This window comes from Bos taurus, chromosome 5 (assembly GCF_002263795.3).
Source record: "Bos taurus isolate L1 Dominette 01449 registration number 42190680 breed Hereford chromosome 5, ARS-UCD2.0, whole genome shotgun sequence".
NCBI classification, from domain to species: Eukaryota; Metazoa; Chordata; class Mammalia; order Artiodactyla; family Bovidae; genus Bos; species Bos taurus.
In genome coordinates this window covers 60,240,369-60,255,563 of record NC_037332.1, presented here as the reverse complement: position 1 = coordinate 60,255,563, position 15,195 = coordinate 60,240,369, and the positions used below count along the sequence as shown (strand labels likewise).

General features: G+C 40.5%; 2 protein-coding genes across 3 annotated transcripts in view; one reads left to right on the top strand and one right to left on the bottom strand.

The window, feature by feature from the left end:
• AMDHD1 (amidohydrolase domain containing 1) overlaps positions 1–15,195 on the bottom strand; it is a 38,995-nt gene that overhangs the window by 15,109 nt on the left and 8,691 nt on the right. The gene's annotated exons all lie outside the window — the stretch shown is intronic.
• Positions 191–15,195, top strand: part of CCDC38 (coiled-coil domain containing 38) — a 34,473-nt gene continuing 19,468 nt past the window's right edge. Inside the window, exons 1-8 of one of the 2 annotated variants that reach the window (XM_059886961.1) lie at positions 191–389; positions 4,833–4,889; positions 7,298–7,398; positions 8,508–8,673; positions 9,151–9,215; positions 11,648–11,811; positions 11,942–12,022; positions 14,430–14,587. In XM_059886961.1, coding sequence (XP_059742944.1) covers positions 4,847–4,889; positions 7,298–7,398; positions 8,508–8,673; positions 9,151–9,215; positions 11,648–11,811; positions 11,942–12,022; positions 14,430–14,587 — 778 coding nt within the window. In that variant the 5' untranslated portion in view covers positions 191–389; positions 4,833–4,846. The remainder of the gene's footprint in view (positions 390–4,832; positions 4,890–7,297; positions 7,399–8,507; positions 8,674–9,150; positions 9,216–11,647; positions 11,812–11,941; positions 12,023–14,429; positions 14,588–15,195) is intronic. The other variant, XM_024992504.2, reaches the window with a different exon arrangement.

Genomic DNA, 15,195 nt, shown 5'->3' with positions numbered 1-15,195 from the left:
CCAGAGGAGTTAAAATGGGGAGGTGGGGGGAAGAACCTGGGAGGGAGCCCCGGGAAGGGACAGAGTTTGGAGAAACCTCTGCCCAGGGGGGCTGGAGCGGCAGCCTGGGACGCAGGGGCCACCTGCAAAGGGAACCTGGGGATGGGTGGGGGTGGGAGGCGTCGGTGGTGGGGCGTTGCGGGTGGAGTTGCTCCAGGGTCCGCGCGGCCGAGCACGGTGACGGGTGCCTCACACTTTTCGGTTGGCCAGCTGCACTCCCGGATCCCCTACTACCGGAGTGGGAGAGGATAGAGCCGAGACTGCAGAATCGATTGGCGCCTTCACCCAGCTTCCCCTAACCCCTTACTGAAGGATAGGTTGGAAACGCTCCTGGATCCCAACTTGTTGAGGTAAAACTGGTTTCAGCTTGATGTCCCCCATCCCAACTGTACACAACGGGGCCTGCCCTCAATTAGCCACCAAGATTGGAGACCACCTCAAGTATAAGGAGACTTAACCTGGTAGCTCAGAGGATAAAGCGTCTGCCTACAATGTGGGAGACCCGGGTTCAATCCCTGGGAGGAAGATCTCCTGGATAAGGAAATGGCAACCCACTCCAATATTCTTACCTGGAAAACCCCATGGACAGAGGATCCTGGTAGGCCACAGTCCATGGGGTCCCAAAGAGTCAGACATCAATGAGTGATTTCATTTTCTTTCACTTTCAAGTAAAAGGAAGATGGTCTGTAATTCTTAGCCACATCTCTTCCTGCCTGTCAGTTGCTGTGAATACACTGGCAGGCACAGGATTTTGAGCTTTCTAAATATTTCGTTTTGTTTATACACTTATTAGAAGCTCTCTGTTAGGCCTTGTAGGACATTCAAAGATAGGAAGGCCCCTTTTCTTCCCAGCAAAGACTTTACAGTCAAAAGGAAGACACTTGATGCAAATAACATATGATCAAAGAAAGCTGAGGCTGGCAAAACCACAAAGTCTAAAAGCAATTTTGTGTCATTATAAACCATTTATAACAAAGAACAGAAAGCAAGAACTCCTTTAAATGAACACAATAGGTAAGAATATACTTAAGTTTCATATTACGGCCATAAAAAAGAGATCAGTCAGGTAAGAAAGAGAAGGGAAAAATGGGAAAGAATTAAGTAGATAATGTAAATAAGAGACACTAAAGGAGAAAAAAAGAAATCTATAGATTACCCACAGCTCAGACACACAATCACAAACAGAGGTGTCTTTCACAGTTTTAAAAAGAAAAGTATAATATATGCAGAGAAATAATAGAAGTAGAAACAGTGGAAAATAGAGACACATAAAGTCACTAATTTATAGAGAAATGTTAACATTTTGTTTAGAAAATTTCTGCTAAATCAGTTACATTTTGCATTTATAGGCATATTTGCAGATACATGCAATTCTAGGTATAAAGGATGGGATGAAATTATAGGAATATAAAAGCCTTTGGGGTTTGATAAACTTATCTTAATCCCACTTCTGTTACTTATGAACTGTTTGACCTTGGGAGTTTGCTTAATTTCCCTAAGCCTCCCATTTTCTCATCTATATCATGGGGATGATTGTTTCTACTTTATGGACTTACCTGAGCTTTAAATAAGATGGTGTGTAAATCACTTAGCCCAGTGCTTAGCTCTAAAGAAGTAATACTATTATTACTGATTATTACTGTTAGTTTATTTTAATCCTGTTATTTGTCTTGCTGGTCAATTAAAGATTTGATTTCAACCGATAGTCCTTCAAAGCACATACCATGTATTTAAAGCTTACAAGTTCTTTGTAAGTCTAAAAGAAGTTGTCCTTTTTCTTCACGAGGATTTATATCTGTGGGTGAACTGAGTGTATTCGATTACAGTCCACATAGACAACATTGCTAAAAAAGCCCCTGCAAACAAGTTTGCAGAAGTTAAGAAGGTTAAGAGCAGACTTCTCTCCTCCAGTCATTGTTAAATAATTATAGAGGGGTGATGATAACACATTTAGCCTCAAGAAATAACCAGCATCTCTGCAGATCTTTAGTTTACAAAGTATTTTCCACATCATGGGACTCACATTGGCCAGTTTCTTTCCCCTACTCTTCCTTCTTCTGGACCTGCAGTTATTTTTCAGTTTGCAAAAGGTACAGTCAGAAATGTCAACAGAAAAGTCCGTACAAAAGAGCTAGTTTGACGCCAGCAGGGACTCTGAGGTCAAGCTGAAGGTAATTTCCTCATCACCATGCTCTGCTTCTGACCTAATCGAGAGAGGCAGGTCACGGAGCAGGCCAAGGACCTAGTGGCTCCCAGCTTTCTGGTAAATAAAAAAAAGATTGCTTGCGCTGGTGTCTCTACACCATCCAAGGACACAGTTCACAGCCCTTTCTCCGAGTATTTGTCCAAGTGGGAGGGAAGAAGGTGGGAAAAAGTTGAAAGGCATTGGGTCTGAGAGAACCTGTCCAAATCTTCGTTTGCATTTCAGAGACAAAGCTTTCTATCTCCTGATGAAAGAATCTGCAAATCCACTTCCATTGAATTATAGAGAGAATTGTTGAGAAAACCAAACACAAACTGCTTCAAATAACATCTGCTAGATACTGTTATAGGGAATTCATTTAAAGTTGCTCTAGGACTGTAGGTTTAGATATTGTTATGTAAAACCCCACCTCTTTCACAAAGCTTGGAATATTAAGACTCTGTGCTAAGGTGGGTCTCTCTGGGACTCTGTGGACTATAGCCCACCAGGCTTCTCTGTCCACATGTTTCTCCAGGCAAGAATACTGGAGTAGATTGCCATGCTCTCCTTCAGGGGATCTTCCCAACCCAGGGATCAAACCTGCATCATCTCTTATGTCTCCTGCATTGGCAGGTGGGTTCTTTACCAGTAGCGCCACTTGGGAAACCCAATAAGGTAGGTCAGATTCCCCAAATTTGTATCAATATTTGTGGTCTACTCCTCTCAAACAACCTGGTTTCAAGAACTTTAATTCAGGGTTTCTTATGAAAGTGGTTGTCAGTTACCCCTCCTATTCTTTACGAGTACTGTGGTTGTTCATAAGACAGAGTGGACTAGAAAGAAGACAGATCTGGATATCTATTTTGAAGAAAGTATAAGCAATTATTTCCCTATCCGTCTATCATGAGTAAGCACTTTGCATACATTATCTGTGTTTGGAAATTACAACAAGGCTGTAAGAAAGGCTGAAAGAAAATTAGTATCCATACTTGGAAGAAGCAGTTTAGATGCACTGAATTTAATTGGGTAGGCCTAAGAGAGCGAGCCGAGAAGAGTCAGAAACAAGATTCAAACATGCCTGTCCCCAAAGGCTAGGGTCTTTCCACAGTGGCATTCATGCTACCCTACGACGATATGCATCAAAGGACCTGACTTTTATATAATGCAGTGACCACATGTGATTGCATAATGTTAGAAGAATGTGAGAATTAATTAAACCAAACAGCATGGTGTTCACCTGGAATAGTATTTATATTAGTCCCCTTGGAGGTCTAATAGATATCTCAAATTTATCATATTCCAAACTGAACCTTTGTTCTTCCCAACCTCCCCTTTCCCCACAGTCTTCTCTGTCCCCATTGATGGCAATTTCATCCTTTATTTCCTGGGCTCTTCATCTCATACCCCATATTCAAACCATCGCCCAGTCCTATAGTCTCTACTTTCCAAATATATCACCACTTCTGCTACTATCCTAAGAGAACCCGTAAGCTCTTGCCTCTCCATAGCTGTAGCATCCCATCAGATCTCCCTACCTGACCTTCAACCTCTTCTGTAGTCTCTTCTCAGCTCAGCATGCAGAGTGATTCACTTAATGATCTGTATTCCAATTAGTAAATGACCTATAAGGTCTTGTTGTCTCTTTGACCTTGGCTGTCACTCTCCCCTTTATTCACTGGTTAAGCTCCACTAGTCTCTTGCTGTTCTCAAACACACCAAGTATCTTCCATTCTTAGAGTATTTTCTCCATGAGCTTACACTTATATGACACTTACTATGCTTCTGATGCTGTCCAAAGGGCAAGACATATGCTAACTCCTGTAACAATTTCAGGAGGTAGGTACTATTCTTACCGTCCCTTTTGAAAGATGGGAAAATTGAGGGGTAAGGATGAAGAAGCATAATGAGAGTCCAGGCTCTTAATCACAAGCTTGTGTTTCCTCTAAAAATGATGGCTTGCAATCAAACACCACCATTTTCAATCCCTGGTTTTCCAACTTTCTTTTTCTTCCATTGGAAGTTGGGTTTGTACATGTATTTTAGATTTGAATTTGCGGACATCTGCTATGCAACCTGACAACATTTTCCCTCTCATTTGGGAGTGCTGTGTTTAGTTGCTCAGTCGTGTCTGACTCTTTGCAACCCCATGGACTATAGCCTGCCAGGCTCTTCTGTCCATGGAATTCTCTAGGCAAGAATACTGGAGTGAGTTGCCATGTCCTCCTCCAGGGGATCTTCCCAACCCAGGGATTGAACCTAGGTCTCCCACACTGCAGGCGGATTCTTTACCATCTAAACCACCAGGGAAGCCCATTAGTCATCCTGCTATTTCTATTTTGTACAACAAAAACATCCACTGACTTTGACTTATTTTCCCTGGTTGGTATATCATATTGGTTTAGTTTGGGAACTTTATAATTTCTAAGAATAGCTGGCTGTTTTCTTCTCCCTTATGTTCATCACCAGCCCTTAACTGATCAACAAAGGGATTAATACATATGAAAATACAGATGTAGAATAACTTCTAGAGACTACTGATTCCCTTTACATGTGCTATGTATTATGTAATGTTTATAGAGTTTTAAAAATATATTTCCTTTTCTTTGGACAGGGCCAAGACACAAAATGTCATCCCAGTTTTTGTCACTATCACCAGTGACTCCTGCAGGTAAAGAAGAAATCAATTACTGGGTTCTTACTTTGTAGCTAGTTACAGTTAGTCTCCATGATGGATTGGGCAATAAGAAAAGGAGAATACTGCATGACTGCATGATAAGATCAGACTTAGTGTCTCTATGTAAAGAGTTTATGAACTGCCTGCTGAGAAAGTTCCCTTCTATTTGTTAATACTGAAAAGAAAAATCTTCAAATCAGAGGGGCATTAAATGATCACAGTTAGCTACATTCTTAGAGTCCTTCATGATATAAAATAATTAGCTCAATTATTCATCATAATAAAGGACATAAAAACTACCCTTTAACAAAATCTGTCTTCTTTCTTTTATCATCCTTTATCTCATTTTTCCGCTTTACAAATGGACAAGGAATTTGTATTGGTCTACATACAAAAATAACTTTTTATCACTTATAAATTTGACAAAGATTTAAAAATTGGACAACACCAAGAATGTGCTGTGGATGACAGGTGCTCCAGAGGCATTCTCTTTGGAAAAAAAAAAACATAGCCCTATCTGTGTTTAGAATTAAAAGGTTTAGCTGCACTTGACAGAAAATATAAAACAACAGTGACTTAAACATGACACAAGTTTATTTCTCTCTTAAGTAACAAACTCCGGATAGAAGCTTTCCACGGCTCCTATGAGAGCTCACATCAGGGGCCCAGGCTTCTTTTAGTTTATTGCCGGTCTGTACTCTATCCAAGATGGCTACTTCCGCACCAGCGATAACACCTATATTCCTCCCAGCAAGGGGGAGAAGAAGGAAGGGAGGTGCACACTCCTTCTTTTTAGGACACTTCCTAGAAGCTGCACTCACCACTTCTCCTGACATCCCCTTGGCCAGAACTTACTTACATGGCTATGTCTAGCTCCATGGGAGGTTGAGACATGTAGTCTTAACTCTGGGTGCCCATGTGCCAAGTTAGAGTTGAAGGCTCTCTTTCTTAGAATAATGGAGAATGGGTATCAGAGAACCATTAGTAGCCTCTGCTCCACTATTAAACTTTAACAAGCATTTAAATAGGACCATATTGGAAATTTCTTCTACAGATACATTTGAACAAGTGATTAAAGATATGCATATAAGAATATTCAGTGCAGCATTATTTATAATAGCAAAAGACGGGGATCAACCATCATGTCCATTGATATGGGATTTGTTGTATTAAGTATAATACATCCAAAGAATTGGCTACTAGCTTTTTTTTTTAAATGAGCTAAATATATATGTGCTGATATAGAAAGAACTCTAAGTATATTGCCAACTGATAAAAACCAAGATGCAGAATAATAGAATAGTATGTATTAGATGATCCCTCCTTTCCTAAAAGTTTTGTATTACTTTGTCAAGAACTATGAGGTATCTAAGATGTTCCTCTATTTACAAACTAATAAGTTTGCTTGCCACAGTTGCTTGGATACAAAACTCCTGGGTCATAGTGAAAGGATTTTATCACTCACAGAGCAATGAACAACATCTTTGGGACCAGTTTCCTGAGCCCATGACCTTCTTATAAATTAATAAAACTACATATTAATAACATTATATGACCCTCTGAACCCACAAGAACCCACAAAAGTTAGGATCTTGACAATACTTTGCACCCCATACCTTACCTTTCCTTACCTTGGGCAGCCATCAAGCCTGTTGCCTACTCTCATCCACACTGCATCTCCAAGCCCAGCTGCCTGGACCCACTCTCAACTGTCTCTGCTAATTTATTACAAGACCTAAAATTTCATGTTCTGCTTTGACATCTTTGAGCCTCAGAGAGCTCTAAAGGCTCAACTGTAAGTCCTCCTGTTCTTGGCAGATATGACATCCACCAAGTGGGAAATGTTCCCCATGAAGCTAATTCCTCTATCAGCAGGACCAGCTATGCTCCATTGCTCTTCAACATAATGGGTTTTATTTTCCTGCCAGCCTGTGAAACTATTCAAACAAGTCAGTCACATCCTCCTGTAGAAGCCAGAGGTCATTCAACCCTCTTGTTATGACAAAGCTTGCCTCCTGCAGCTCCTGGTTCACTCTGCTCCTGAGTGCACGTGTGATGTGGTATGGCCCTGCATGGCCCATGGCATCCTCCTACACTGGGGCCTATGTGACTAATTAAATTGCTGCCAGTCTCATCAGTCCAGTGTTGTGTGTTCAGCTACCTTGTACTGCTTAGGGCAGTGGCTCCTTCCTTTTCCCCTGGGAAACAGAGGAACTGTGGCTCCTGCCCCTATGATCCAGGCCCTACATCCCCGCCTTGTTGGGGGCAAGGCTGCATGGATCCTCCTCCTCAGAGATGCAGGTGCCCTCACTTACTCTCCCCTGTATGGTGGGAGCCTTGCTGTTCTGGTCAACAGGAGGATTGACAGAAGTTTTTTGTTTCCTTTTTTTTTTTTTAAACAGAGAAAGAAAAAGATGAGACAATCAAAAAGGACAGGCCATATAAGATCTTTTTTAAAGATCTCTTTCTTTACAAAGAAAATGAAATGGCAGCAAAGAAAAGGGTAAGATAAATAAACCACAACTGCAATTAATGTTAGAATCATACTCTCTTAGCCATCACTTTTATGAACTTTGCTGGGTTGAGACATAGAGTCAGATGTCAGATTGCGTGTCTCCCACTATGCCAGGAGCTGGTGTAATCGCTGTTTTAGGACAGCGTCCAGCCGTGGTAGGGAGCTAGCGATCACTGCCTACTGGAGAATACAGGCACAGCACTACAATCTGGTATGACAGGTACAGTATACCCTATCCGTCGATTCTGATGCCCACGTTTTCTCGCATTTTCACATTTCTGAAATTGGGGCTCAGCTACATAGATGGGATGCCATACAGCACTGGCACCGCATAAAATGATAGTGCATCTTACAGATGGCATCTTAGAGTTGAAATACAGTAACAGAAGCATGCAGAGAGAAAGGGACACTTGTATTTGTCAGTGAAAAAAGGGAAGAGAGGGTGGTGGGAGCCATGATGGGGTATGTGTGCAGAGACTACTGAGGAGATAATAAGAACTGAATCATTAAAAACAAGTCAGAATTTGCTAGGCAGATGCAAATAAGAGAATGCATATGTATGTACTGGGGAGGAAGACGGAATAAAAGTGGAGGAAGAGGTGTCATTTTAGAATGAGCTGGTATGAAACTATGGCCAACTTCCTAACTATGCCTTGCAGTTAATTTTCCTGCTTGTATGATGAGACCCCACATCACTGTGTGATTTTTTTTTTTTTTGAATGTCTACTTGGGAGGTCTATTTGTTCTAAGTTTTCAATTCGACAGAACCAATCCTTTTCAATCAGTGGAATCTCCAAGTGACCTGCATTCTGAGCTGGATGAAACTGTGAAATTAAAACCAGATCACTTTCTAATCTTCTGTTTGTGAAGTTCATGTTTAATCAAGTTTGAATGTTCTTTCTTTGTGCTCAGCTTCCTACGAGAAGGGATTGAAAACCAAGCAAAACCTTTCAGACATGAGAACTTGAAGTTGCTCGTTTAACGAATTAGTACTGAGAAAAGGACTTGTTGCAAATGATATTTATATATGATCACTATTTTAAGACAACATTATTTTGGTACATTAGAAATTCTGTTAAACTTTTTCACTTGGGCAGGAAAAGTTTCTGAACCGTAATATGAAAGTCTACCAAAAGTCTACTTTTTCATCACGAATGAAGAATCGTTCACACCTGGGCCAAATAGCAATCTTTGCCGACGCAGGTGGTGCCTCAGTTGAACGACTGGGGCTAGATCCCACTCTTATTCTCAGATTAACAGAAGGTAAGTCTAAATTACTGTTTGTTTAAGAATATCATTTTGAATATTTACTATTAATGTCAGGTAACTGTATGAAAAAGAGGCAAATGCTGGTAATATAGTGATATACCAGTGATTATACCTTCTGCCACTTGTGAGCTGTGTGATCTTGGACAAGCTTTGTGACATCTCTGAGCTTCAGGATCTCACACACAGGATGGGGATAGTAACAAGAACCTTATTGGAGGTATTAATGGAATTAAGTTAAATTATGGATGTAAAGAATCTAGTGAAGTTCCTGGAATATGGACATAAAATAAATGACAGTTATAATATTGTTAAAGTCACTTTTCAGTGGCTAGGAAAAAAGTTTTTCTAAAAGTATAGTATTTTTAAAACTCAGATATTGTATGCAATAATTTAATTACATAGCTTTTATTTTATATAACATCTCTGAGGGATAATGAACCAAACTTAAGTCTATTTCAATTTTCTTTAAAGGTGCAGACACAAAAAGGACCATCCATGAATTTATTAGTGACCAGAGAGACAGGTTTATGCTCGAGGTAGTTAAAATAATTTCTTTCTCCTGTTAGCTGAATTGAAGACTTCCTGAATAGCACTGCCACATTTTCACCTGGATGTTTTCCTTTCCCATGACAGGCCCCAGCCCCATTGCCCCTCCTACCCTAAAGACCCAGCCTCTTCCAGACCCACTTCAATCAGGCTTTTGTTCTCATCATTCCACCAACACCACTTCCATTGCCCAATTCAGTCATTTCAATCTTCCTTCTACCTACTTCTAGCATCTGTTGGCCCAGGTGATCATCCTTACCTGAAACACTTCTTCAGCTAGTTTCCAGGACCCTCTATGTCCTGGTTCTTCCACTGACAGCTCCCTCCCTCATAGTTTTCTTGTTCCTCTGTGCCCTGATCTTAGAATGCTAGAATACCCCAGGGCTCACACTTCACCCTACACTCTATCCACTCTCCTCCAGGCTGGAGGCTTTAAATCCTACCATCCTATTAAGAGCTTCCAAATTTACTTCTGATTTTCCTTCCTGAACTCTAGACTCACCAGTACAACTCAGACCCAACAACTATACCCGTAGTTCTCAACATCTCTACTTAAGATGCTCCACAGGGATGTCAGACTTCACATTTCCAAAACTTGCCTTGTTATCCTTTCCCCTGTGTCTGCAAATCTGAATCTCAGGCAGTGTTTCCTATCTCTGTCAACAGCAATTCCATTTTTCCAGTTACTTTGACCCAAAATATTGGGGTTATCCTCAACTCCTTTACAACCCACATCCAAATACCCTTTGGGATATATTTTTTCCCAAATATATCTGTAATCACCCTACTTTTCATGACCTCCTCTGCTGCCACTGTAGTTCATGTCACCAGTAGGTCTTGCATGATTATTATTATAACTTCTGAGCACTAGTTTCCTGCTTCCACTTTTGCTCCCTGTAGTCAGTCTGTCCCCTGCCCCTGCTCTGCTGAAGAGCTGACTTTTCTGGTCCCCAGCTCTGCTCACTCTCTGACCTCCTTCCTTCCACCCTGTGCGTTGCGCACTCTGCTTCAGCCACGCTGGCCTCCTTGCTGTTCCCAGGACACACCAGTCATACTCTCTCTCCCTCAGGACCTTTGCACAGGAGGCTTTTCCTTCTGGGAAGAAGATTCCTCTTTGAGATAGCTACATGATTTGCTCCCTACTTCCTTTCAGTCTCTGTTAAGTTTTCACTGTATCAGGGAGTCTTTTCTGGGCTAAACATGGTGTTAATCTCCTGCCCTTGCCCACTGGACCACTTATTCCCCTTTAATCGACATCTCCCTCTGCTAGAATTAACATCTCACAAAAGCAATCCATTTTATTCTGTTCACTGCTCCAAAAGAATGATTAAAACAGAACTGGTGCACAGTAAGCACACAGTAACTGCTTGGCAAATGAAGTAATAAATATTTGGGGGTTATACACGTGGAGTATCTAACTTTTGGTTTTTTTCTTTTCCTTTAATCTTTTATTTTACATCCATTCATATTTAGAAATACTGTATTTAAAAAAAAATTAATTCATTGATTACTTATTTTTGGCTGCCCTGGGTCATTGTTGTAGTGCCCGGGCTTCTCACCATGGTGGCTTATCTTGTTGTGGAGCACAGGCTTTGTTGTCTGAGGCATATGGGATCTTCCCGGACCCAGGAGCTAACCTGTGTCTCCTGCACTGGCAGGTGGATTCTTATCCACTGCACCACCAGTGAAGTCCTGGCTGTTGTTTATTTAAAGTTATCTCATTTCCACATTTGAATCCATTCATATTATAATGTTTGTGGCTTTGTTTATACTTTATTGTTCATGCATGGCATTAAAAATACAAGTAGATTCTTCCATTATGTAGTTAAAAACAAAACAAAACAAAACAGAATCTAGCTATCAAAGTTGCGTTGGAGGATCTAAACAGGGTGCTTTGAGGCTGGTTAAACACTCCCCCACCCCGCACTCCCCCTGACCCTGGGGCTGGCTTGGAGGAACTGTTGGACCCTGACTCTCCCATGGTACTTCCTATAGGAGAGCCTTTGTGATTGCAGACAATCCAATTTCCCAAGGCCCAGAAAGTACCAGAGTGTGGGTAACACTAAGTGGACCTGCTTTTTGGAGAAATATGGAACATGCCCCTCCCCCCCTTTTTAGGATACAGCCTGAGGAGACACATAGCTATTTTTATTTGTGGGGCTATTCTGGAGCAATATCAAGCCTCTTCATAAAAGTCAAAGAGAGGCATTAGTCTCCCTTCTACCTATCCTGAAAATAGAATTCCTTCATGAAATGAAGGCCACAGCCCCAAGGTTCACACGCTATTATTTCTAATACAAATGATCACAGATATACAAAAATAACCAGGCAGGTTATTTTCCCCCTTTGTTATGAAACCTTTGAAATGTGCTAGAAATGTGGAGTCATGTTCTTGATGCACTTGTGTTTTCAACATTCTCAGTATACTCTGTCAACCAAAAGAAACACCATTCAAAGGTTTGAAAAACACACAGCAATGAAGGAAAGGCAACTCATGAAAGCAGAAAAAAAGCTCGAAGACGACGCAATAGCCTTTGAGGAGTTCCTCCGAGAAAATGACCAGAGATCTGTAGATGCTCTCAAAATGTTCGTTTCCCCCTACTGCCCACCGCACCCCCGCTTTGGCCAAATCGCTTTTTACCCTCTTCTTTCTTCTTTTTAGTTTTTCAGAACACAGCCCAATACAAAACACACTAACAAATCTGTTCCTTTTCAGTGCAGCTCAGGAAACTATAAACAAACTGCAAATGACGGCGGAACTCAAGAAGGCGAGTTTAGAGATCCAGTCTGTGAAAAGGTAAGGCTGGGCCTGTCTTCTACCCATCATTTGTCCCTGCCCCCACTGAAACCTACTGGTGCCTGGCAAGACCTCAGGGGGACTAATCCTGATCAGTTGGTGATTTCATAAGTATGAACACATTTTAAAAATAAGTAATTTGTTGATCAACGATTGTGTCTACCTGGGGACCAGGAGACAGTGACCTCTGGCTGAAAAGTTTCTCTAACTTGTCATTACAAGATATTAGTTGAAAAGAAGGAAACCAATGTTAGAGGTAAGCAAATTATTTCCTAAATGTTCTTTTTTCTTCATTCTAAGGCACTGTTCTTCCCGTCCCCCATTTTAACATCTCTGAATTTAGGATGCTTTTAATATTTTTACAATTATCTTACAATTATAATTGGCAGTATTTTTTATATTTGTACTTACACTTGGTTGAAATTAACATTGATATTAAAACAAGGATTTTATGTACCAATATTTTCTTAGGTCAGTTTCCCAAGGCAATAGAACTAAAAGCAAAAATAAACAAATGGAACCAAATGATGCAATCAACAAGGGCCTAATTTCTAAAATATACAAATAGCTCATACAACTCAATAACAAAAAACAATCCAGTCAAACATGGGCAGAAGACCTAAATAGACATTTAGAAGAAGACATGCAGAATGGCCAACAGGCACATGAAAAGATGGCCAACATCATTAATTATTAGAGAAATGCAAATCAAAAGTATGAAGTATTACCTCACACTGGTCAGAATGGCTGTCATTAAAAAGTCTACAAATAATATATGCCGGAAAAGGTGTGGAGTCTGCACAGTTAGTGGGAATGTAAATTGGTGCAGCCATTGTAGGAAACAGTATGGAGTTTCCTCATAAAACTAAAACAGAACTGCCCAGTGATCCTGAAATCCTACTCCTGGGCATAAATCTAGAGAAAACTGCAATTTGAAGAGACAAATGCACCCCAGTGTTCACTGCAGCACTATTTACAGTAGCCAAGACATGGGAACAACCTCAGTGTCCACTGACAGATGAATGGACAAAGAAGATGTGGTATATATACACAATGGAATACTACTCAGCCATAAAAATGCATGAAATAATGCCATTTACAGCAACATGGATGGTCCTAGAGATTATCGTCGGTCAGAATAAGACAAATATCATATATCACCTATATGTGGAATCTAAAACATGACACAAATGACCTTATCTCTGAAATAGAAATAGACTCACAGACATAGAGAACAAAGTAGTGATTGCCAAGGGGCAGGGTATGGGAGAAGGATTGGAGTTTGGAATTAGCAGATACAAACTCATATACAGAATGAATAATTTCCTACTATACAGCACAGGGAACTATATTCAATGTCCTGTGATAATGAAAATGAATATGAAAAAGAATGTATATATAACTGAATCACTTTGCTGTACAGTAGCAATTAACAACATGTAAATCAATTATACTTCAATAAATTTTTTTTTTTAAGAGGAAAACACTGGGTACCCAAGGAGGAGCCAAATGTAGTAAGTCAAGATCATCATTAGGCTCTGACTTCAGGCAAGACAGGCTTCTTCTGAATCTTACCTTGAACTGTAATTTTACATCTGTTCTAAAAATTCTTATTCTGACATAAAGACCCAATATGGTTTTGCTGCTGAAAAAAATGCAAAGTAAGTTAGAAAAGCCAGTCAAATGTCTTCTACCTGCTTTCTCTTGATCTGAGGAAAGTTGATATTCACAGTGCGAGGCAGAGCTGATGGTGGGACAGCCAGGACTACTCCATGTGGGAGCCTGTTCTCTGGGGGAAAACAAGCCCCCAGTGAAGTTGGAGCTCTGCCGCTGGCTGACTGCATTGTCTCCCATCATTGTGCTCGAAGCACTTTGCTTCTAGGCCAGAAAAAACATGGAAGAGCCTGGAACAGCTGCTGTGAGCAAATGCCTGCTGCCTTTTCCCGGCCTCCATGGATTGGCCCAGATGTCAGTCTTACAAGAGGCTCGGGGTCCATGGGATGCTGCAATGCTGGCTGCACCTGGAAAACCCTCGCGTTCATGGGAGATGATGGAAAGCACCAGGGTTTGCCAATCTGGGGCCCAGAGCACATGCTGCTCCTTTATAGGGAACACCTGGGCACACTCGATCCTGGCCCCCTCAATGTACTTTCTGCCTCAGTGCTGGTTCTGAGGGTCAGCTGCCTAGCCTTGGGCATTTTGGTTCAAATAACATTCCTACAGGTTTCTTGCCTCTTGTGTCATATCTTATTGAAGTCCTTATTTTTATGGCCATATTTACAATATTTGTTAAGCAAATTATTATTCAAATACATGATCAAGAGAATGACTTTTTTAAAACCTATTTAAAAAATGAACATGCTTTCACACGGGTATATCTAACCATATCTATTTTTCTTTTGAGTAGTGAAATAGCAAAAACAGAATTCCTCCTTAGAGAGTACGTGAAATATGGGTTTTTTCTGCTGAAACTGTCTCCAAAACAATGGCAGATCCAGCAAGCAATGAAAAGGGTGTCAAGGAGTAAAGAAAATGTGAATGTCATGCTTCCAAGTATAATAACAAGTAAGTCCCATATTCAATTAAGTACATATCCTAATTCTAAAATATTCTGCTTCAGTGTTTGTTATTAGTTAGAATTTTTATTGTAGGCAGACCCTGAACAATCCCACTAACTCTGATATTATAAATTATTAATTTGGAAATTCAGGTTAATTTCAAATATGAAGCAATAAAAATATATACATGGAAAAATAGAAAATATTTTATTTGTAGATAGTGAGAATAGCATAGCTACAAACCTCTCCCCAATAAAAACCCTGAAATACAATTTGACTTGTTAAAACGTTCTGTAGAGTAATTGGACACAAAGTCAATTATACTTTATTAACCTACTGCTGCTGCTGCTGCTAAGTCGTTTCAGTCGTGTCCGACTCTGTGTGACCCCATAGATGGCAGCCTACCAGGCTCCTCTGCCCCTGGGATTTTCCAGGCAAGAGTACTGGAGTGGGTTGCCAGTGCCTTCTCCTTATTAACCTATTATATTAAGCTAAATAGGTTAACTTTATTAATTAGAAAATATACAAGGAAGTTAAATTCAAGAAAGCAATAATAACCTTCAATGTGTGACCAGGAGATTTGACAAATGAGAAATATGTTATCAGACAGGAAGA